The 24,818-nt window shown below is 41.4% G+C and overlaps 1 protein-coding gene across 1 annotated transcript; it reads right to left on the bottom strand.

Annotated features, from left to right (window-relative positions):
- Positions 1–4,709: 4,709 nt before the first annotated feature.
- SKA3 (spindle and kinetochore associated complex subunit 3) lies at positions 4,710–24,812 on the bottom strand. Its single transcript, XM_054718685.1, has 9 exons — positions 24,645–24,812; positions 19,568–19,629; positions 19,309–19,474; positions 14,378–14,786; positions 12,931–13,013; positions 9,078–9,163; positions 7,181–7,384; positions 5,826–5,957; positions 4,710–5,485 (listed from the first exon to the last, which is right to left on the bottom strand). The coding sequence occupies exons 1-9, from the start codon at positions 24,745–24,747 to the stop codon at positions 5,477–5,479; spliced, it is 1,254 nt and encodes a 417-aa protein (XP_054574660.1). The 5' UTR covers positions 24,748–24,812; the 3' UTR covers positions 4,710–5,476.
- Positions 24,813–24,818: the final 6 nt, after the last annotated feature.

Here is a 24,818-nt window from a genome sequence, read left to right as displayed (position 1 = left end):
TAGCAGCTCAGTTTTCTCAGTGGGTACATGAATTTGGTATTTTCAGTTATTAACCAGATCCTCCATAGGGAGTCTAGACATTAAGTATATATTCAAATTTTGCAAAATGTAACTGGGACTGTTATTCCCAGAGTAAATTCAGTGAACTCAGATATCTCTGTACTTAAACCCAAATTTAAAAAAACTGTCTTTGTGAAACTGAAGGCAACACCCTAAAACTAAGCTTATCACAGTGCTTAGCTGTGCCAGATTCTGTGCTAAGGAGCTTACTGGGCATTATCTCATTTACCTTCATTGAGCTGCAATGACTAGTTTCCCCCTCTAGATGAAATTAAGACCTGCTTTAACAGGTCACAAGGGAGGCATATAAACCTATGTAACCAATAATACATTAGTTGAAACTACGTTTCCAAAAAATAGTGTTCTTTCATAGTTTCTTTGATTCTCAACTCACTGCAGTCTTACATCCACTCACACTTCAGTGGTACTGCTTCTGTAGGGAAGTGATCCTTTGCATTCTAAATTTCGGTCAAGGGACCTAGAGTTGTGGACCTGTTTTAGTTTTTATACAAACCAGAACACCTCTCTCAACGCTTTGCACTCGTTTGCTTTTTTCTCGATTCCTTTATTCTAATGCTAACAGTGTCGAGTCATACTCGACATCCGAGTGCAAAAGGTTAAATATGGTCATGGCTCACAGTTTGAGGAGCCGTATTGAGGTCTGTGTTACTGTATTTATTGCTTAGAAATAAGTAATTTCTTGGAGTCTGCATGAACAAGCTCGAAGGAAGAATGTTGATTCTGTTAGGATTAATCAGGACTAGGCAGCTATTCTTTTTTTACTTTATTTTACTGATTTCAGAGAGGAATGGAGAGAAACATTGATGAGAATCATTGATCGGCTGCCTTCTGCCCATCCCACATGGGATTGAGCCCACAACCCTGGCATGTGCCCTGGCTGGGAATCAAACTGATCTCCTGGTTCATAGGTCAACACTCAACCACTGAGCCACACCAGCCAGGCAGGCAGTTATTTTTGTATGTTTTATGTTTTTTTTTAAATCTTCACCTGGGGATATTTTTCTATTGATTTTTAGAACGGGAGAGGGGAGAAACTTCAATGTGAGACACACTGATTGCTTGGCGCCCACATGTGCCCCAACCAGGGCTTGGGATTGAGCCTGCAACCCAGGCATGTGCCCTTGACCGGAATCGAACCTGGGACCCTTCAGTCCACAGGTCAAAGCTCTATCCACTGAGCCAAACCAGTAAGGGCTGGGCAGCTATTCTATGAAGAGTGTCATGGATTCTCCACTGCCCATAATCTCAGAGGAATAAGCTAAAACCTAAAAGGGAATTTTAAGACCAACATTTGGCCTTAAAAATTTTTTAATAAGCAAAAACCGTTAAGTCTGGGAGTGTTACGAACATTTATTGTGTGAAGGTGTATTACCCACCTCACATTGGGAGGAGCCAATGAAATGGTGCTTAGGAGTGCCTGGTAGATAGTGAATGTTCAATATCTATTTAAAAAGAGGAAAAGGCATTTGTAGCCCTCTCGATGTGCCTTCAGAATTTCCTACCCTACCCAAGCTGGCCAGCCCAGTCATAACCATTTCTTAAGAAAATTTCAAATAAGATATGATGAAATTAAAGCAATTTAAATTATGAACGAAGTAAACCTAAGGCATTTTAAAAATATGTAATTATTGGAAACTATCAGAATTTGTGGTATCTCTTACACTTTCCAGTACTTTGCCAGGGAATTATATATAAACTGAGTGTCTATTATGTACCAGGTTCTGTGGGCTTGGAGAAACAAATATGACAAGATACAGATCCTTCCTCATAGTCTCAGTCTCATAATGAAAGGTGTAAACACATGGTAAAGTTTATGAGAAGTTGCTACTGAAGATGGCACTTGAACTTGTCTAACTCCTAAAGGGTTGGGTTTATACTCCTGTTACAGGGTGTAACATGAACAAAGGCGTACAAGTGGGAACAACAGCGCTTGTACCACTCATGGGACACTCGTGTACTAATTTTGGCCAAATTCAGGATAAAGAGGGGACACCTCCCAGAGATGTTGGAGGCCATCAATAAGATTTGGGGTGGACAATGAATGCGACATGGAAAAGCCACCATTTCCTCATCTGGAAAATACCTATTTCAAAGAATTAATCTAAGAATTAAATAGGTTAATATTTAGGACCATGCCTAGTGTGTCTACTGTTATCAGTCCCAGCACGCCATCAAAAATTAATCAGTTCTGACGTCATCCATTTTACTACCAAGTCCAACAGTCAAGTTTTGTCTCTTTTATACTTATACTAGAGGCCCGGTGCACAAAATTTGGGCACAGGGGTGTGTGTCCCTCAGCCCAGCCTGCACCCTCTCCAATCTGGGACCCCTTGAGGGATGTCCGACTGCCTGCTTAGGCCCGATCCCAGTCGGACATTTCTCTCACAATCCAGGACTGCTGGCTCCCAACTGCTTGCCTGCCTGCCTTCCTGATTACCCCTAACCGCTTCTGCCTGCCAGCCTGATTGATGCCTAACTGCTCCCCTGCCAGCCCAATTGCCCCTAACTGCCCTCCCCTGCAGGGCTGGTCCCCCCTCAACTGCCCTTCCCTGCAGGCCCGGTTGCCCACAACTGCCCTCCCCTGCTGGCCATCTTGTGTGTTGGCGAGTCAATTTGCATATTACTCTTATTAGGATAGAGGCCTGGTGCATGGGTGGGGGCCAGCTGGTTTGCCCTGAAGGGTGTCCCGGATGAGGGTGGGGGTTACCTTGGGGCTTGGGGCAGCCTGGGCGAGGGGCCTGTGGTGATTTGCAGGCCAGCCACACCCCCAGGTAACCCAAGCATAGGCCAGAGCTGGCTGGGAGCAGGTATCTGGGATTTATTTATCTTGTACAATTGAAACTTTGTAGCCTTGAGCAGAGGCCAGGGCCGGCCAGGAAGCTTGGCATCCTCCATCACCAGAGGCAACCTAAGCCTCCTGTTTGCTCCAGCTCTGTGGCGGCCACTATCTTTGTTGGGTTAATTTGCATACTCGCTCTGATTGGCTGGTGGGTGTAGCAGAGTGATGGCCAATTTGCATGTTTCTCTTTTATTAGTGTAGACTAGAGTCCTGGTGCACAAAATTCATGCATGGGTACAGTCCCTAGGCCTGACCTGCGATCAGGGCCATCTTCCTGGGCTGCCCACAGCCGGCCCTGCCCCCCGCTACCACCCACCCCGTTCCCCATTCGCCATCAGGTGATCAGAGCCTGCTGGCCGGGGGGAGGAACCGAAAAGTTGGCCGTTATACCCACTGGCTGGCCCCGCTCCCACTGTGGGTTGCCGTGTGTGTGTGGGGTTACTGGTGGGGCAGGGGACTTGGCCTGGCACCACCCACATCCCCCGCGACCCACCCCCAGTTCCCCATTCGCCACTGGGCAATCTGAGCCTGCCAGCTGGGGAAAGGGACCAAGAGATAGTCAGTGCACCTCTGAGACTGGTTGAGCAGTCGTTCTGATCATTCCGCCGTTATGGTCAATTAGCATATTACCCTTTTATTATATAGGATTGTCAGCAATACTGACAGGATCAATCACTCTCCCTGAAATCCTACTTAATGGATTCTTCTCAATCTTCTTCCCTAGATTGATCTACCTCTCTCTTCTCATCCTCTAAAAGTCCAAGATTCAGTCATAGTACTCTGGATACCTCTTCTATGTAAAAGTCCAAGATTCAGTCTTAGTACTCTGGATACCTCCCTCCCTTAGCAATCCACTCATGCTGTGCATTTCTGTCCATGCAGATGTGGAAAATAGTTAACAAAAGGTTAGTAGAAATTTGGGAAGTCATCATCATATGTAAGGTGACTAGAGCTTTACCTTGAATTAACTTGAAAATAATTTTACCTATTTAACAAAAATTACAACTACACAGTAATTCCTAGAACACAGAATAAATCAAGTTTTGTTTTAATGACTATTTTCTGACAAAATTAAGAGAGCAAGTCTTTACATTTGACTTTCGAGGCAGTCACAGAAGAGGGCACTCTGCCGCATCCAGTTCCCCATGGCTGACACTGAAGCACCTTGTTCTACTTGTCAGATATTCATTCCCAAATTCATAATACTCTAGGTCCTTGTTTTCCCATTGGCCACGTGAAGTGTTTGCCAAAGTACTTTTATGGACTTAATTAGATTATTGTTCAGTTATACTTAAATGGGAAGGATCTTGGGCCTTATGGACAGGGCAGTGGGAAGCTATCAGCTCACGACACATTCAGTCTCCTTGTTACTGTGGTCACAGCTGACATTCCAGAGAAGCACACCTGGCCCAGGAAAAGTCATCAGAATCTTCCAGAAAGGCCTCAGGGTTGGTGGGTAGCCACTGAAGAGAAACTTGGAGAAGTCCACAGCCATGTGTTGGATGAGAGGATGAAATGGACACTAAGCAAAAAGTTGGAAGGAAAAAAAACTCCAACTGACAACAGGTGATTCCATCTGAGACCTACTACAGTGCAGATGTCCTGGTGTGTAAATTCTCCTTTTCCTAAATTGAGCTGTCATTTGTAAACTGTGTTTTAAAAGAGCAATGTTGAAATAAAAGGTATGAGACTCAGGAGGAGACAGAAGGGCAGAGTCAGAGTTCAGAAGCCCACTCTTGCAGACAGCAAGAACTACCCAGATCAGAGAAGACTGGAGATGGTCTTTTTTTTTTTTTTTTTTTTTAAGAGAAGGGAGAAACAGAGACAGAGAAACATCGATTGGTTGCCTCCCGCACATGCCCTGACCAGGGCTGGAGATGGAGCATGTAACTGAGGTATGTGCCCTTGACCAGAATTGAACCCCTGACCCTTCAGTCTGTGGGCTGACGCTCTATCCACTGATCCAAACTGGCTAGGGCTGGACATGGCCTTATTGGAATAGCAAATAGGAAGACTTAAAATTTTAAAAGTTATTGATCCTGCTTCCTAGTAATTACTTAATCCATGGTTACATTACATAGGGTAAATTTGAGATCAGTGAAATAGTAATGATATTTGAAAACAATAAGTGAGTTGCATGTCAACAAGATTGAGGTTAAAGTAAATCAAAACTGCTGTAACCGGTTTGGCTCAGTGGACAGAGCGTCAGCATGCAGACTGAGGGGTCCCAGGTTCAGTTCCAGTCAAGGGCATGTGCCTTGGTTGTGGGTACATATCCCCAGCAGGGAGTGCGCAGGAGGCAGCTGATGGATGTTTCTCGCTCACCAATGTTTCTAACTCTCTATCCCTCTCCCTTCCTCTCTGTAAAAAATCAATATGTTAAAAAAAAGTAAATCAAAACTTAAAAAGCAAATTATGATACCAGTATCCAAACTCATCTTTGATATGGATTGATTTTTAGAAAGGGAGGAAGAAATGGGAATGTGAAAACAAAGTAAGTCCTGCTTTGATTTCATCTCATCCTGTTCAGTTTCTATTAATTGACGGATGGATCCACTAGGATTTCTGCAAAAAGATATCATATCATCAAATTACAAATTACAAATAAATATCATCTAGGTATAATTAATAGCAATCAACAAAACAAATGATACAACATTGTGGTTATATATTTTTACACTTTATATATAAAATAGTTGGGAATACATTCCCAATGATATTATCAAACTTGCTATTGTTGGGAGTCAGATATAGGGATGACAAATTCTATATTGAGAAAGATATAAGCTGTTAATTCAAGCTGCCAAATGTCAATTAAAATTTTGTTCCTACCATTTAAGTGTTAATTTTCAAATGTTCTCCTCAACTGACACATGTACTTTCTTTGGAATGGTAACATACTCACTTTCACCAGTTTTCTTGTTGCCAACATCTCAGATGTTCCGTCCTTCACATCTAGTAAAGAATGCTTTGCTGGGTGGCATGCCTTAACTGCTACTGGAGTAGTAGCTAGGTTTGGGTTGTATTTTGATAAAACCTAAAAACAAGCAAATTCCTTTTTATTAAGTCATATGAACAACATAAATTTGGAAGGTGTTATAAAACATTCAAGAAAACCCAAGGAAAATTAGAGGGTATGAGTTGTTTGAAACAGTAAGAATTTTTTAGCAGCACAGACGGATGTTTTAACATCACAGAAATGATGGTAATATTAGAAATTTAACTTGGGTGTGGAGGCTTGATTTCTAAAGCCTTCTAAAATGTACACTAAGGATAATGGAAACAAGCAGCAATGTGTCCACGTGAACAAATTAAGCCTTTGCAAAGATGTTAGGGGAAAAAATATATAGGAAAGAGGCAAAATAAATGCTCAAAAAATAATTAGTTGTATAGGTTATAAAAAGAAATTGAAATATCAACTATGATTGTTTTCATAAAGAAGTGACACATTAAATACAAGGTTTCCCTCTTTTAACATAGAAATAAAAAGGGAAGTGGAACTCTGTATAATGCTTATAGACAGAAACTGCTCCTTCTCATTCAATTTATGATGATGCCCAGAAGGAAAAAACAGAAAAGCCAGAGAAAGGTGGTTAATGAACCCTTTACTTTTATCTTAGGGTGTCTGTTCCAATGGCATTTGGGTATTTTCCCAAGTAGTTTTATCTTTCTCATAGCTCTCCATAAGCTAGGAAGGTTCCGACTAACCATTGCCAAACACTACAACTCCTTTGGTGGGGTGGGGGTGAGGGTACTGGAAGAACCAGACTGGTGGTTATTTAGATTTGGCAGTTGCTATAAATCAGTAGCTGACTAGTAGTAAATGATGTTGTAGTAAAGAATTAGAGATTCTAAATCAGTCTCAAGTTATTCATGATACCCGTTCTCTCAAGAACTGTAGGATAAATGACGTTCCTTACGTGGGCAGCAACACCTCCCATGGGAACAGTGGTCAACATGACCATCACAGGTGAACAATCAGAATACATTACAAGAATACATTTCTGAACTTGAGGTTAAAGAGAAAATGCCCCGAGGGCATAAAAGTATGATGATGTCACTAGCTTCTGCCCATCCCAGAAGAACCTTAACCAGGTAGTGTCAGAAAAGATATAGCAGCCCAGAATTTAGATTTTTTCAATACCCAAACCAGCACATAGCCCAATGATAAATAATAGTTTAAATCAGAGATTACATAAATATCTAACTTTGAAAAAAGTGTATCAGAAAAAAAGAAAAAAAACCAGCCTGGAAAATAACCTGGAGAATGTCTTCTGGAATTGTAGTTACTTTTGGAGGTGTAGGTGTTCTGAGCAGATTCTCATAAGAAGAAATCACAGGGGAAGAGGGAGCTGCACAGTTCTCAAAGCACTTGTCTGAATTTAAAACTAACGATGTACAGTATTTCATTTCCAAATCATTTGATGAACTATTTGTTTTTGATAATGGATAATCTGTGGATACCTAATGAATAAAAATAAATCATTAAATTATGGTGGTATAAAATGGAAAATAAAAATTGTCAGTCAATTGTTACTTCTGATGGGGTCCTTAAATAGGGTTCCCAATCAAGTATTAAATAAAATCAAGAAAACAAGGAAATAGCATATGGCGGACAAAGTACCACCTTCATTATCAATAAAGGATGAGCTACAGCTTAATATGAAAAATGGACTGAATCCCAGATTTAGATGATTCACCCCTCCCCAGTCTCAGGCAACTAACTGGGCTAGATGAGAGTCATAGCACGAGGAATGGGCAAATTACCACAGGCCCTCACCCCCAAAAGGAAGCAATATTTGAGGGAAACCCAGCATTTTGTTTCTCTACAGCTACAGTGTCCAACAGAGAAGCCACAACCATCTGGGGTTGTTTAAACTTAATTAGTAAAAATTTAAAAACTGAAAATTCGTTCCACAGATGCATTGCCACATTTTATGTGCTCAGTAGCTGGCTGTGACTAGTAGCTTCTATACCGAACAGCACAGAATACAGTCCATTTCCATCGCTGTAGAGTTTTATTGGACAGGCTGCTCTACCATCTGGGTTGTCATAAAATTCATACCAACATTAAAACAGAATGAGGTTTTGATAATAGTAAATTTGTTCACTGGGGAAAATTAGGGAAAAAAGGGGGGGGGCAATAAAAATCACCCATAAATAACCACATTTTGGTGTGTTTATATTCATTCTTTTTCCTTAAAGTGTAGTAGTCCCAACCTTATCCACAGGAGATACGTTCCAACACCCGCAGTGGATGTCTAAAACCCTAGATAGTACTGAACCCTACATGTACTATGTTTATTCCTATCATACATACCTATAATAAAGTTTAATTTATAAAACAGGTACAGTAAGAGATCAATAACTAATAATAAAAAAGAGCAATTATAACAATATACTGTAATAAAAATTATGTGACTTGAACACAAGCATTGTGATACCTTGATAGTTGATCTGATAACTGAGATGGGCACTAAGTAACTAACAGGAGGGTAGTATCTACAATGTGGACATGCCAGACAAAGGGATGATTTATATCTCATATGGAGCAGGAGGGCGAGAGATTTTATAACTCTACTCAAAGGAGCATAATTGAAAACTCATGACTTGTTTATTTCGGGAAATTTCCATTTAATATTTTCAGATTGCAGTTAACCACAAGTAACTGAAATCACAGAAAGCAAAACCACGGGTAAGAGAGGATAACTGTATGCATGTGTATATGTACATATACATACATGTCACTTTCCATATCATTAAATACTTGCACACATTGTTTTTATATGTTCTTATATGTTTTTAAAAAACATGATAGTTATGTTAACACTGGACCTTACTGACATACCTTAATGTATCTTGCTTCTCTTCTACCATTTGACATTTAGATTGTTTCCATGCTTTGCTCTAATAATAATTTGCTATAACAAATCTGTCCCACTGAGCCTTATAATAAATTCTGACATGTTTAAAAGGTATAAAAAAATTTAAAGCTCTTAATATATGCTACTAAATTACCCTCTAGAAGTATATGGTAAGTATACAACTAAAGTCTGCATTATTCTAACCTTTTAAACAGACTGTTTGAGTCTAGAAATAGTTGTGTATCTGAGTCATTAAGAACAAAATTAGAGTTTTCAATTTTATGAAAATTTACCAAAGCTGTTCTGTTCTTTGTAGAAGGAATTTTCAAACCAGGAGTACAGAATGTAGGTGCCAAGGGAGACTTTGTATATTCATCATCTAGAAGACACATACAATCACGTGAAAATAAGTATTTGAAAGTAAAGTTGAAATACAGATTTCAACTTTTAAGTTATAATCCTTGTCAATATAATTTGTGATTATTATTTTTAATAAATTATAACTAACATCTGCTTAGTTGGACAGGAAAAAAATCAAAACTCATATCACATATTTAGTTATCACTATTACTAATAGAAGTTCAGCAAGGCACAAGTGCTATATGCAAAAATGAATACCGTATTTTCTGGCGTATAAGACGACTGGGCGTATAAGATTTTCCTGGGTTAAAAACTCATCTTATACGCCAGAAAATACGGTAGTCCAATATATCTAATCCATTATATCTAATCCCATCAATAGAGTCAAACATACCATATTTTCCAGCGTATAAAACGACTTTTTAACCCAGGAAAATCTTATACGCCCAGTCGTCTTATACGCCAGAAAGTTTGAAGAAAGATATTTTTCACTATAGCAACAAGATTAGAGCAAGATACCTTATATATAAACCTATTAACAACTGTTTAAGATCTTTATGGAGAAAATCAAATTTCTGAAAAATAAAAAGGAGGAAGAGGGCCAGGAAGTCGCTTGCTGTCCAAGATATTAGGAACAGAACTATGCATATACATATATTTGATATCTATAATACACAGTATCATGAAAGCAATCTTTAAAAAATACCAAAGAGAAACTGTGAACATGTTAGAAAAGTGATCATCAGACTGGCAAAATCTGATAAGGTCTAAATATGTTTAAGTGCTGGAAAAGATGGAGAAACATTAACCCAAACACTGCTCGGGGACATAAAAGCCACCTTTGGGGCAATTTAGCATCTTAGAGTTAAGTGAAGGTGTGCATCCCTTCACCTAGAAATTCTACTACTAGAGTGAGAAACACATGTGCATAGGCATAATTTTCATTATAGTACTGCCTGTAATAATAAAAAATAAAAACAACTCAACTGTCAATAAAATGGCTTATTCATAGAGTGGAACACTACTGAACAATTAAAATGGATGAACTGCCCTAGTCGGTTTGGCTCAGTGGATAGAGCATTGACCTGCAGACTGAAGGGTCCCGGGTTCAATTCTGGTCAAGGGCACATACCTGGGTTGTGGGCTCAATCTCCAGTAGGAGGTGTGCAGGAGGCAGCCGAGCAATGATTCTTTCTCATCGATGTTTCTATCTCTCTCTCCCTCTTTCCTCTCAGAAATCAATAAAAATATATTTTTTAAAATGGATGAACTGGATTTACATAGATTAATATACTACTACAAACATACTGTGAAGTGAAAAAAGCAAATGGCAAAAGAATACAAATTATATGTTGTAACTTATGTGAAATTTTAAAACACAATTATGCTTTATTGATCATTATTTTTGGGGAGGAAAGGAAGGAGAATAATTGAGTGGGGCTAGGGATTTAGCTTTAGGTATAACTTTTAAAAAAAAAAGATTTTTAAAATTGATTTTTAGAGAGGAAGGGAGAGGGGTAGAGACATGGATGTGAAAGCAAAACATCGATTAGCTGCCTCCTGCACTACTGGGGATCGAATCTGCAACCCAGGCATGTGGCCTGATTGAAAATCTAACCGGCAACCTTTTGATGCATAGGATGGCTCAACCAACTGAGCCAAACTGGCCAGGGCACTTTAGGTATATAACTTTAATATAAAAAAATTTGAAGCAAATATAGCAAGATACTAACATTTATTTAATTTGATATTTTCAGTATACACCTATACACCTGGGGTTTTAAGATAAGGCAGCTAACCTAAAACCTGTCTGCAGCCCTAGCCAGTTTGGCTCAGTTGATAAGAGCATCGGCCTGCGGAGTGAAAGGTCCAGATTCGATTCTGGTCAAGGGCACATGCCCGGGGTTGCGAGCTTGATCCCCAGTAGGGGTCGTGCAGGAGGCAGCCAGTCAATGATTCTCTCTCATCATTGATGTTTCTATCTCTCCCTCTCCCTTCCTCTCTGAAACCAATAAAAATATATTTAAAACAATAACAACAACAACAACAAAAAATCTGTTTGCAATGGGTAACTATGGAGCCCTGGCTGGGGTAAGCATTAAACAGCTCCACAGGGCACACAGAACTATCACTGAAAACCTCCATTTAAAGATGAGTTAAAAATTAAAGAAATGTGAGGAAACAAGCCCCAAGAAAGACAATCAAAGTGAAAAACAAGAGAATGAATACCTTAAAGAGTCTTTCAGATACATGTGTTTAAAATGTTACAAGAGATAAACGGAGGCATAGAGATCATAAGGCAAGAGAGCAATACAGAAGGAAAAATAGAGCCGAAACCGGTTTGGCTCAGTGAATAGAGCGTCGGTCTGTGGACTCAAGGGTCCCAGGTTCGATTCCGGTCAAGGGCATGTACCTTGGTTGCAAGCACATCCCCAGTAGGGGGTGTGCAGGAGGCAGCTGATCGATGTTTCTCTCTCATCGATGTTTCTAACTCTCTATTCCTCACCCTTCCTCTCTATAAAAAATCAATAAAATATTTTTTTTAAAATGAGTGAAAAAAATGTTTTCAGACATATAAAACTAGAGAATACTTCACACAGTAGACCATCTCTGAAAGAACTGCTAAAGGCAGTACTTTACCCAGAAAACTAAACCCAGAAGGAATGAGTGAACTATAAGAAGCAATGGCAAACACAAAAAAATGGTAAAGAAATTACTAAACTTTAATAAGTACAGACTATAAAAATTTTAATAGCTTTTGTGGCATAGAAATAGGGTCAAACAAAAATACAACATAAACTCTCTTAATAAGCCTTCACTTAACCAAATTACTAATGGGTAAACATAAGCTTTCGATTCCTTCCATAAAAGATACTGCTGATGGCCCACTGAAGGATTCAGTCAGGAAGTCATAAAAGGTAGTGTCCCTTATTAAGGTCCACTGGGAAGTGATTTTTGAGTATGACTGAAAGTAGTGGTCCAATTTCTCTCCTTTTTAAAAAAATAGGCTACTCTTTAATATAGTCATGTTTTTTTCTTATAAGTTGAGCTCTAAGCTTACTATGAATGAGTTGCATTTTGTTACACCTGTTTATGCCAGAGGTACTTGTTACTAACAAGTCAGTGAAATTAGTAAAGAGAGTATTTCTGAAAATAATGTCTAAAACTTTGTAAAGATTTCCTAAAGACAAGTTACTTTAAAAGATTTGCCAATAAATTTGGTATAGATCAGACAACTATAAATAATTATTCAAAGAAATCATAAAACTCTAGAATTTTTTTATTTTATATTTTCATGAAAACCAGTGTTTGCTGGGACAAATATGAGAAAATTACATGAAAATTTTCTATAAGTTCTTGTACTCTTTAAAAAAAATTTGAATGGTAACTGATGTATTCTGAGTGTGGTTTATATAAGAAAGATAATGTAGAACTCTAATCAATAGGCTGAGGCTAAATTTAAAAAGGGTGCTATTGGCTCTATATAAAAAAATTGGTGAATGAATGTATATTTATATGCTTTAAGTTAAAATGTTAAAAACAAACAAACTGACAAGTACTGAATATAACCAGGAAGAGTATAAAAAGAAAGAAAATTTTATCTTTCTCTCATATGAAATCATGCTGAACGTGAATGGAATGAATGGTGGTACTTAACAGAACTCGATGTCACTAACTGAGAAGATGCAGAAGGCTATTAGAATATGTATGTGGTGCATCATTTTTGTACAAAGATCCTCTGTCTGGAAAGAGCACAGCTGAGAAATAACTTGATTTCACACTTACCATTTTTTTCCAATTGCTGGTTCACGAGGCCAGCAGTGGCGCTATCACTGGACACTAGTTGTGTTTCTACAGCTTCCTCACTGCTATGATTAATAGGGAAATTATAAGGTAAAAAAAAAGTTAGTATTAAACCTCTGGGAAAATTTAATCTTCTAACCACGGCCGGTATGGCTGTGGTTGAGCATCGACCTATGAACCAGGAGGTAATGATTTGATTCTCAGGGCACATGCCAGAGTTGTGGGCTTGATCCCCAGTAGGGGGCGTGCAGGAGGCAGTTGATCAATGATTTTTTCTCATCATTGATGTTTCTCTATTCCTCTCCCTTCCTCTCTAAAATAAATAAAAATACATTAAAAAAAAAGTATAGCCCAGTGGTGAGCGTCAACCCATGAACCAGGAGGTTGAGGTCTGATTCCCAGAACACAGGCCAGGCTTATGGCTCAATCCCCAGTGGGGTGGGGGTGTAGGAGGCAGCTGATCACTGACTCTCTCATCGATGATGTTGCTGTCCCTCCTTTCCCTTCCTCTCTCTGAAATCAAGAAGAAGGAAAAAAAGTGGAGGAAACCTGGCTCAAAGAGCTTAAGAACCATTTTGTACTGACAGTTTTGACTTAGAAGTAGATTAAGAACCTCTGACTTACAGGAAAGCCATATGTTCAACTCATTATATAAATTAATCTGTTTCAGGGCAATTTTGTTCCAATTATAGGTCCATTCTGTGACAGTTTTATACTGTTTTACTTACTGTAGCTTTACTTACACACACACAGTTTTTGTTAATCCTCGCTCAAGGATATTTTTTTCCAGTGATTTTTAGAACGGGAGGGAGGAAGGGCAAACATCGATGTGAAAGACACTGATTGGTTGCCTCCCATACACGCCCCAACCCAGCCAGGGATGGAACCTGCAACCCAGGTAATTGAACCCGAGATCCTTTGGGTCTAACCACTGAACACACCAGCCAGGGCAATCCTTTAATTTTATTCTTTATCTTACCAAACACTTTTTTTTTTCAGGCCAGTGTCACTTTTACAGCATCTAACCTGAAAAAATCAATAGCTCACACTTTACTGCAGAGTTGATGATTCAGGGAAGTTTGAAATTAAGAAGTGTCTGAAACATCATACTTCTTCTAGGGAAAAAAAAAATCAATAAATACAAAAGATATAGGAAGTCAGATAAGCTGTACCTTTTAACAAAGTGCTTGCCCTAACTGGCGTGGCTCAGTGGATAGAGCGTCAGCCTGCAGACTGAAGGGTCCCAGGTTCTATTCCGGTCAAGGGCATGTACCTTGGTTGTGGGCACATCCCCAGTAGGGGGTGTGCAGGAGGCAACTGATCAATGTTTCTCCCTCATTGATGTTTCTAACTCTCTAGCCCTCTCCCTTCCTCTCTGTAAAAAAACAATAAAAATATATTAAAAAAAGAAAAAAAGAAAGCTGCTTACCTTTTACTCTTCACATTTTTAAGTCCCATTGTGTAATCTTCATTCAAACACACAGTATATTCAGAGATACCGAAGTGCTCTAATTTAGGAGTCACACATTCAAAATCATCCATATTTAGTGCACATTTTGGAGTTTTTAGTACTTTAACTGGTGACTGTTTGGAAGATGGAGTTAACGTGTTTGGCTCTTTCTTATGATTGTTTACTGCCTGTGGAGGATTTGGTGGAATTTGCGATATTAGATACCGCTCAAGTCCAAAATCTGAAAGTTGTGGACTACATGGAATCTTCTCAGAAACTGAGCTGCTTGGAACAACAGGATTAGACATATCATCCTTTACATCAGGCTTTTGAAGGTTTTCATCTCTAGTGGACTCTGGTTTAGAGTCTATGGCTTCTTGCTCACCCACTGGGAGAAAAGGTCATATTGTATTCAAACAGCAAATCAGGAAATCTCAAGTACTAAAACCACATAAAACAGTTTCATTTGAAATGTCCCTCATCAGTAAAAGTCCTGATTCTGTCCTCAGTCTCTAAGGTTTTATTCTAGTTGTACCTTTAGTAAATTTCTGATATGCACCTCTTGTCCACCCATATCCCATCCCATTTTGATGACATATTAGAGAAAGGAAGTAAACTAAAGTGTTAAAAGATGAAAAATCAATAACCACAAATATAAGTCCAATGTCCTTACATCCCCAGTTAATGTAAATTATCAGTTCTTAATATATTCTGAAACTATTTTATCATTTAATGACAGTAATTACAGTGTGGAATTAACTACAATCTAGATTCAACAAAAAATATAAAAATATTAATTTAAATATTTAACTTACAGATGCATAAAAAGGAAAGACTGTTATCCTATCTTATAATAGACAAATATGCAAATTGACCACACCTCCGACACACCCACAAGCCACGCCCACAAACCACGCCCACCATCCAATCAGAGCAAGTATGCAAATTAACCCAAACCAAGATGGCTACAGCCACAGAGAGCAAGGTTTCCTAGGTAACAGAGGAAGCCAAGCTTTCTGCCAGCCGTTGCAGGCCTAAGCCTCCACTCAAGCTACAAAGTTTCAATTATAGAAGGTAAACAAATTCAAACAAATGGCGGCAGAATGGAGCTTGAGAGAGCAGGCCAGGGTTGCCGCCGGCAACAGGGGAAGCAAAGCTTTCCACACACCCTGGCCAGGCCCACCTGCTTAAGGCAACAAAGTTTCAATTATAACCCCAACACAAATGGCTTCGGGGCCTCAGAGGGAGCCCCAGGCTTGGCTCTGCTCCAGGCTACAAAGTTTCAATTGTAGAAGGAAAATAAATTCCAGATACCAGGGCCTCCACTTGCATTGCCAGGGGGCGTGGCCAGCCTGAAAACCACCACAGGCCCCTCGCTCAGGCCGCCCCACGCCCCAAGGGAACCCCACCCTGATCAGGGACACCCTTCAGGGCAAACCAGCTGGCCCCCACCCCTGTACCAGGCCTCTATCCTATCTAATAAAAGAGTACTATGCAGATTGATCATCATTGCAACACACAATATAGCGGCCCCCATGTGGTCAAAGATCCTGTCCCCATGTGGACACAAGATGGCCACCACAAGATGGCCAGCAGGAGAGGGCAGTTGGGAGGCACCCAGCCTGCAAGGGAGGGCAGTTGGAGGTGATCAACCCTGTAGGAGAGGGCAGTTATGGGTAACCAGGCCGGCAGAGGAGGGAAGTTGGGGGCAAACAGGCTGGCAGCAGAGTGGTTAGGGGGTGATCAGGCTGGCAGGCAGAAGCGGTTAGGGGCAATCAGGAAGGCAGGCAGGCAAGCAGTTGGGAGCCAGCAGTCCTGGATTGTGAGAGGGATGTCCGACTGCCCATTTAGGCCCGATCCAAACGGGCAGTCGGACATCCCTTGAGGGGTCCCATATTGGAGAGGGTACAGGCTGGGCTGAGGGACAACCCCCTTCCGTGCACGAATTTCATGCACTGGGCCTCTAGTATAAAAATAAACTTTTATCCTGTCAGCCTGAAACACAAGTATCAAAAGCCTAGTGAGAGCCCAGCCGAGGTGGCTCAATGGTTGAGCATCGACCTATGAACCAGGTCACGGTTCCATTACCGGTCAGGGCACATGCCCGGGTTGCGGGCTCTATCCCCAGTGGGGCGCATGCAGGAGGCAGTCGATCATTGATTCTCTCTCATCATTAGTGTTTCTATCTCTTTCCCCCTCTCTGAAAGCAATAAAAAAAAAAAAATTATTTTTAAAAAGCCTAGTGAGAGAAATAACAGGACAGCATTAGAAAGACATGCAGTTCCTCAACCTTTAATAGGGTTATGTCTAGCTCTGCACCTTAACATTTGACCACTACACTGTGCATGTCAGGTTAAATAATTGACTAACAACTATACTTTTCCCTATAGTCCTTTGTTATTTCCTGGGTACACTACGGGTGAATGAATTTCATGCGGAACTAAGTTGGAGTTAAAAGATACAGGACGGCACCTTCAGTGCCAAGTCCTTCCTTGTTGCTAATCCTCACCTGAGGATATTTTTCCATTAATTTTTAGAGAAAGAGTGGAAGGGAGGGGGAGAGACAGAGAGAAACATCGACGTGAAAAAGACACATCCTTGGTTGCTTCCCACATGATCAAGCCTGCAACTGAGGTACCTGCCTTGGCCAGAATGGAACCTGGGACCCTTCAGTCCACAGACTGACACTCTTATCCACTGAGCCAAACTGGCTAGGACCCAAGTCCTTTTTTAGTTTTTGTTCACTCATCTTTTTTTTTTTTTTAATATATTTTTATTGATTTCAGAGAGGAAGGAAGAGGGAGATGAATGAGAATCAATGATGAAAGAGAATCATCAACTGGCTGCCTCCTGCACCGGGAATCGAGCCTGCAACCTGGGCATTTGTCCCAACCAGGAATCAAACCATGGTCTGATTGGTTCATAGGTCAACGCTCAACCACTGAGCCAACCCTGCCGGGCTGTTTACTCCATCTTTTAAAGGAAGGTCTATAGTTCAAATAGGATCTATCAGATACTGGTGGAGATCCTTGTCAGAATCGCCTGGGTCCAAAGGAAGAGGAAAGGGATAAATTTAGGCTATACATTTACTCGATCAGCTAAGAGATCAACAGAAGAGGGAGTAGAGGTGCACACTTGTTTTTGAAGATATAATATTCATTGTTTTGATCAGCAACTGGAAATAAACCAGGATAGGGTACTATTTCTGTACATAAACCAGGACACATTAAATCTGCAGGGTGCACCATCTAAAACGTTATAATAAACTTTGATTTCATGGCTTTTGGCCGTGGAAGAGCTAGCTGCTGATTCACTGAGTTCTGTTTTGACATTGTGCTTTCCTATTAATTCTGAGAAATGTTATGACTACCAAAAACCTCTTGTTGCACTTATCGTAAGGCAGTCAGTGATGAGATTAATAAAATAAAATCATTACCATGATCATCCCCATTTCACAAGTGAGGGAAAAGCAATTTGAAAAAATTGTCCAGTCACAGATGTAGTAGTGTGTGTAGATGGTGGAGTTAGTATTTGAATCCATGGCTTATACACACCAAAGTCAACTGAATTGTTTCTTTTACACCTTGTGGACTGTTTAATATACCTTTCATAAAAATCTTCAGTACATATTTATTGAACTTAATTAATTTATGTACAAAGATCACTCTCATATGGAAATGAGGACACTGAAGCTCAAATTGGTCAAACAAAGGTATGGGCACAACAATAACAACAGTTAACACCTGGCAATTAACACGCCAGATACTGTTCTAAGTAAACTTTATCTTGTTTAATCCTAATACAACCTGAGAGGTAGAGACTATTAAACATCTCCATTTTACAAATGAGAAACTGAGGTAAGAGGTTGAGGAACTGGTCAAAGACAATGCATCTGGTAAGTGGTGGAATCAGAGATTTGAACTCAGATAGTTTGGCTCTGAATTTAAAACCACTATGTTATACTACTCTTTATTAGAATTTTAAAACTGGAAAGGACTTTGTCATTTTACATAGGCAAAAATCTCTCATTCTACAGTAGAGGAACTTGAGATTAAAAAAAAAAAGGGGGGGGTGGACATGCCCAAAGGTCAGTCTCATTTATTAGCAGAGCTGACTAGAAACCAACTATGCTGAAGTAACATCAACATATCTGTTCTTTCATCTAACATTGTGTTAGTTCTTGTCTAGCATTTAGAAAGGACAACACACAGTGGTTATTGAATAAATGATAAAATGATGGTCACATAATGGCAGAGCAAGAACTAGAAACCACGGCAAAACCAAAATAGTATTACTAAATCATGCTGCCCTTTCTCTTTTAAAAAAATATATTTTTACTAGAGGCCCGAAGCATGAAGATTCGTGCAAGAATGGGCCTTCCTTCCCCTGGCTGCCGGCACCGCCTTCGCTCAGGCTGGAGCCGCCTTTCCGCCTTCGCTCCACCCGGAGTCATCTTTCCGCCTTCCCACACTGCCCAGAGGCCCAGAGAGGCTGGGGTGGTGCGGAACACCTGTGTCGTTGCCATGGCGGCCCCTGGCCGCCAGGGCCTGTGTATGCAAATTAACCTACCATCTTTGTTGGGTTAATTTACATACTCACTCCTGATTGGCCAGTGTTGCAAAGGTATGGTCTATTTGCATCTTTCTCTTTTATTAGTGTAGACTGATTTCAGAGAGGAAGGAAGAGGGAGAGATAGAAACATCAATGATGAGAGAGAATCACTGATTGGCTGCCTCCTGCACGCCCCCACTGGGGACTGATCCCACAACCCGGGCATGTGCCCTTGACCGGAATCGAACCTGGGACCCTTCAGTCCACAGGCTAATGCTCTAGCCACCGAGCCAAACCGGCTAGGGCTGCACTTTCTCTTTGATACTAAACAAACCCTATAAAATACAAGTTATTCATACCTGAATTTTTCTTGGCCCGTGGATTATATCCATACTTCTGGAAAAGCTCTCTTATTTTTATAATATCTGCTGAGGTTTTTTTCATCAGTACTTTTGCTGCCTTTATGAAACCAATGCTTTCTTGACTTTCCAAACTTGCTTTATCAAGAAGAATATTGACATTACCCTTTTAGGAGGAAAGAAAGTACATTATAGTTTCTCTAACTTTTGACTAAATTTATTTATATTTTTTAAATGATAAATATTGTATGAGTAATACCTTTAGAGTCCAAACTTCTGAATTAAGGTCATGTAAAATTCTTACTGCATAACCTTCAAAGTCTTCAATATGAGTATTGAAAGGAAAAAGGAGGGGAAACAGAAAATATAATTCAGTTTATTTTTTGAATTGCAAAATTCTTGTAGATATTGATTTATAATTTATATCCTGCTAATCACAAAGAAAAGTGTTAAAGCCTTTCTTTAAAATTGGTATTAAACTACTAGAGTCCCGGTGTACAAAATTCATGCACGGGTAGGGTCCCTAGGCCTGGCCAGCAATCAGGGCCGATCTGTGGGGCGACCGGTGGGGTGACTGAGGAATGCTGTTGGCCTGCTCGCTGGCTGGCCCCACCCCTGATCGCCCTGCCGCCACCGGTCACATCCCTCTTACGGGGCGACTGAGGGCCCCCCCGCTAGCACCCACCTTGGCTGGCCTAGGGCCTGCAGGCTGGGGGCAGCTCCAGCGTTGAGCGTCTGCCCCCCTGGTGGTCAGTGCGGATCATAGCTACCGGTCGTTCCGCCATTCAGTCAATTTGCATATTAGGCTTTTATTATATAGGATAACGTACACACAGAAACGTACAGAAATCCTAAGTATATAGCTTGATGAATTTTCAAAGTAAAGACCTACATAATCAACACTCAGTTCAGGAAGGGAGGGAGGGACAAGATGTGAGAACATGGTCCTACTGAGCAATTTTTTCCTATATGGTGAGCAATTTTTGATTCGTATTTTAAAAATCTTCTTTACTGTGAGGCCACGCACCCCTGGGTCCGGGTGAAGCTGGATCCCAGGTCTGGGTGAGGCCGTGCGCCCCTGGATCCGGGTGAGGCTGGGTCCCGGGTCCGGGTGAGGCCATGCGCCCTTGGATCCGGGTGAGGCTGGGTCCCGGGTCCGGGTGAGGCCACGCCCCTGGGTCTGGGAGAGGCCACGCGCCCCTGGGTCCGGGTGAGGCCACGCGCCCCTGGGTCCGGGAGAGGCCACGCGCCCCTGGGTCCGGGTGAGGCCACGCGCCCCTGGGTCCGGATGAGGCTGGATCCCGGGACCGGGTGAGGCTGCACACACCTGGTCCGGGTGAGGCCACGCGCCCCTGGGTCCGGGTGAGGCTGGATCCCAGAACCAGGTGAGGCCACACACACCTGGGTCTGGGTGAGGCCACGCGCCCTGGGGCCTGGGAGATGCTGGGTCCCAGGTCCTGGTGAAGCCGCACCCCTGCGTCCGGGCGAGACCAAACCAGAGGGAGTCGGACCTGCATTACCACCATTTGTCCACCATCCAGAGCTGAGGGGTCAGTGCTGGCATGTACACATAAGGAACTGTTGGACATTGAAATTGGATCTCAAAAGAACTGTTGGTCCAGAAAGAAACTTACTACAGACTGATTCATTTACCTGTCAGCATAACTATTATTGCTCGTCTCACATTCGGTTCTTATAAGTGTATTTCTAGTGACACATGATCTCGCTCATGTTGGGCCTCAGAGGGAGGGTAGGAGAGGGTGGGGATCGGGGGGAGAGATCAACCAAGGGACTTGTGTGCATGCATATGAACCTAACCAATGGTTAAGGACAACAGGGGTGTGGGGGCATCCGTGGGGAGGGGTGGGGGACGGGAATGGGGGGATGAGGACAAATATGTGACACCTTAATCAATAAAGAAATTTTAAAAAAAATCTTCTTTACTAATAACACTTATATTTTCTTCTAAAAGCTTTATTGCTTTCCTTTGCATTCAGAGATAAAATCCATCTGGAATTGATTTTTCTGCATGGAATGAGGTAAGGATAAAGATCCATTTTTTTCCCCCCTGAGTATACAATTGACCTGGCTCCATTTACTGAAAAAAAATCCTTTACTCACTATACTGTCACCTTTCTTATTAATCAGATGGTCATATATATAAAATAAAGGTAGTTTTTTAAAGAATTATGTTTCTTGCCCTCGCTGGTTTGGCTCAGTGTATAGAGTGTCAGTTCATGGACTGATGGGTCCAGGGATCGATTTGGGTCAAGGGCACAAACCTGGGATGAAGGCTCGATCCCTGGCCCTGGTTGGGGTGTGAGCAGGAAGCACCAATCAATGTGTGTCTCTCACATAGATGTTTCTCTCTCTGTGTCTCTCCCACTCCCTTCCACTCTCTCTAAAAATCAATGGAAAAATATCTTCAGATGAGGTTTAACAACAACAACAAAAAAGAATTGTATTTCTCTTTCCTAAAACATGTCTCCTTTGAAGATCTCCTTCTACCTGTTAAAAGTCAACCCATTTTCTGCCAGACCCATGTGGCTTAGTGGTTGATCATTGACCCATGAACCAAGAGGCCACTGGATGGATTCCCAATTCCCGGTCAGGGCACATGCCCCAATTTCTGGCTAGATCCCCAGTAGGGGGTGTGCAGGAGGCAGCCGATCATATTTCTATCTCTATCCCTCTCCTTTTTTTCTCTCTAAAATCAATAAAAACACATTTTTTAAAAAAAGTCACCCTAACCGGTTTGGCTTAGTGGATAGAGCGTCGGCCTGCAGACTGAAAGGTCCCAGGTTTGATTCCAGTCAAGGGCATGTACCTTGGTTGCGGGCACATCCCCAGTAGGGGGTGTGCAGGAGGCAGCTGATCGATGTTTCTCTCTCATCAATGTTTCTAACTTTCTCCCACTCTCCCTTCCTCTCTGTAAAAAGTCAATTTAAAAAAAAAAAAAGTCAACCAATTTTCATCAGGGAAATGCAAATCTACACAATGATTTTCTACTTTATACACACTAGGATGTCTACAATAAAAAAAGACAGGTAATAACAAATGTTGATGAGGATGTGAATAAATTGCAACCCCCATTCATTGCTGGTGGAACTATACAAATGATACATCTACTTTGGGAAACAATTCTCTTCCAAGTATATACCCAAGAGAACTGAAAACATTATATTCAAATGAAAACTTGCACATGAATATAAAACAAATTGCTGATACACACTGACATGGATGCTAAGTGAAATAAGTCAGCCACACATATGTATGATTCCATTTATATAAAATGTCCAGAATAGGCATATCTATAAAGAAAGAAGATAGATTAGTGTTTGCATAAGGCTAGTATGGTAGATGGAGGTGGGATTGTGAGCTGCTAACAATCACATGGGTTCCTTTAGGGGGTGATGAAAACCTAAACTTTACAACTCTGTGAATATACTGAAAGGCCATTGAACTGTATCCTTTAATGCCCAATTTTGTGGTATTTTAATTACATCTCAATAAAAATGTTTAAAAGTCAATCAATTTAATTACATCACAGTGATAATAAAAGGTAAAAAATTTTTGTGATCATTTTCCTAATGTTCACTATTCTATATTTTCCGTAATATATATGGGCCTGGATTAAAAAAATTATTCCAACTTTTTCTTGTAAAACCAAAAGGAAAGGCAGAATGGTAATATGTTGGTAAGAAGGTAAATTTGCAAAAGGTTTGTGGAAAGCAATTCAGCTGCATATCAAGAACTTTTAAAATATATGTATGTACTTTTAAATAACTTTTAAAAATATTTTTATTGATTTCAGAGAGGAAGGGAGAAGGAGAGATAGAAACATCAATGATGTGAGAGAATCGTTGATCAGCTACCTTCCACACGCCCCCCACTGGGGATCCAGCATGCAATCTGGGCATGTGCCCTGACCAGGAATCAAACCAGTGATCTCTTGGTTCATAGGTCGAAGCTCAACCACTGAACCACACCTGCCCTGCATATCAAGAAATTTAAAACGCGGCCCTGGCCGGGTAAATTGGTTGGTTAGAGCGTCCTCCCAATATGCCAAGATTGTGGTGCAATCCAGTCAGGGCATATCCAAGAATCAACCAATGAAAGCATAAATTAGTGGAACAATAAATCATGTTTCTCTCTCTCCCTTCCTCTCTCTAAAATCAATCAATAACTTTTTAAAATAACAACTTAAAAAATAATTTCAAAATGCTAGTATAATTTCCTGTTTTATAGCCTTATCTCAACTATGGAAACAAAATCCAAGAAAAATAAAGGAATTCTAAAAATAAGAACCATAGAAAAGCTACTAAAACATTGAGTGGTGTCCTCTGATGGTGCAGTTACAGGATATATTTATTTCTTCTATTTTTCCAAATCTCAAAATTTTGCGATGCACACATACAGATAGTTTTTACAGTCACAAGAATAAACATTTTTAAAAAATATATATTTTATTGATTTTTTACAGAGAGGAAGGGAGAGGGAGAGGAATAGAGAGTTTGAAACATCGATGAGAGAGAAACATCGATCAGCTGCCTCCTGCACACTCCCCACTGGGAATGTGCCCGCAACCAAGGCACATGCCCTTGACCGCAATCGAACCCGGGACCCCTCAGTCCGCAGGCCGACGCTCTATCCACTGAGCCAAACCGGTTAGGGCACAAGAATAAACATTTTTAAATGGCTGGATAACCGTTAACAGAATCACTGAAGTAAAAGGACTCTAACAGGATGCAATATTTTAAGTCACATTAAAATTATGACATTTATTAAATCTGAACTACTCTTTCAACTTTAAAAAAATTTCTAATACAAAGGTCCGTGAAGAATTTTGCTTTACTTACAAAAAAAAGAGAGCAGTACTGAGTCCTGGTGTTTGTGTTGGCAACATGGTTTGCTGGGAAAGCAGACGTTTACTGCCCTGTGGACCGTCCCTATACCAGTCACTACGCTGGTACACGCGGGGCGAAGCGGGACAGCTGGCCGCCCCCTTCGTTCCTGTCACGTGTTGGGAGCACAGGCTCCGAACGACTAGCAAGCAAACCAACGCCAGCCAGGTGCGCAGGCCGAGCCCAGGGTGTCCACTGAGGTTTACTCGCACGACGCGTTCTCCCGGCTCCACAGCCACGGCGCTGCTTTTCTGTCCCGGAGGGCGCTGGGGTCTCCCATCCCCGGGGGCGAAGGGAGAACCAGGGAGGCGGCCCCAGGGACCTCTCCGGGCGGCACTCGCGGCGCCGTCCGCATTCGTCCCCAGCGGCCCTCCCACGGACTAACGGCCCACCGTAAGTGCCCGTTTCGACGCCACCCGCCCGCCCACTCACCGCCGTCTTCCCTCTCCAGCGCCCGCTGCAGCCGCGCCGTTTCGCCGTCCAAGGTGACCGCCAGAGACCGCAGCTTTGCACAGAAGCTCCGGATCGGGTCCATGGGGACCACCCAGCGCCACAGGCCCGCCACTCGTTTGAATTCCCGGCGCCGGAAGTTTCGTGGGTCCCGCC

Source organism: Eptesicus fuscus, chromosome 7 (genome assembly GCF_027574615.1).
Source record: "Eptesicus fuscus isolate TK198812 chromosome 7, DD_ASM_mEF_20220401, whole genome shotgun sequence".
Taxonomy (NCBI): domain Eukaryota; kingdom Metazoa; phylum Chordata; class Mammalia; order Chiroptera; family Vespertilionidae; genus Eptesicus; species Eptesicus fuscus.
Note: the sequence above shows the minus strand (reverse complement) of the source record. Positions and strands in the feature narration are given on the sequence as shown.

What these genes read in the sequence shown, in the direction of transcription:
- SKA3 (XM_054718685.1), bottom strand. Translation starts at nt 24,747, where the DNA reads ATGGACCCGATCCGGAGCTTCTGTGCAAAGCTGCGGTCTCTGGCGGTC. An exon ending in ACGGGCCAAGAAAAATTCAG is followed by an intron (nt 14,787 to 19,308) that starts GTATGAATAACT and finishes CTTTTCTCCCAG; the next exon opens with TGGGTGAGCAAGAAGCCATA. An exon ending in AAAAATGTGAAGAGTAAAAG is followed by an intron (nt 13,014 to 14,377) that starts GTAAGCAGCTTT and finishes TATTAATCATAG; the next exon opens with CAGTGAGGAAGCTGTAGAAA.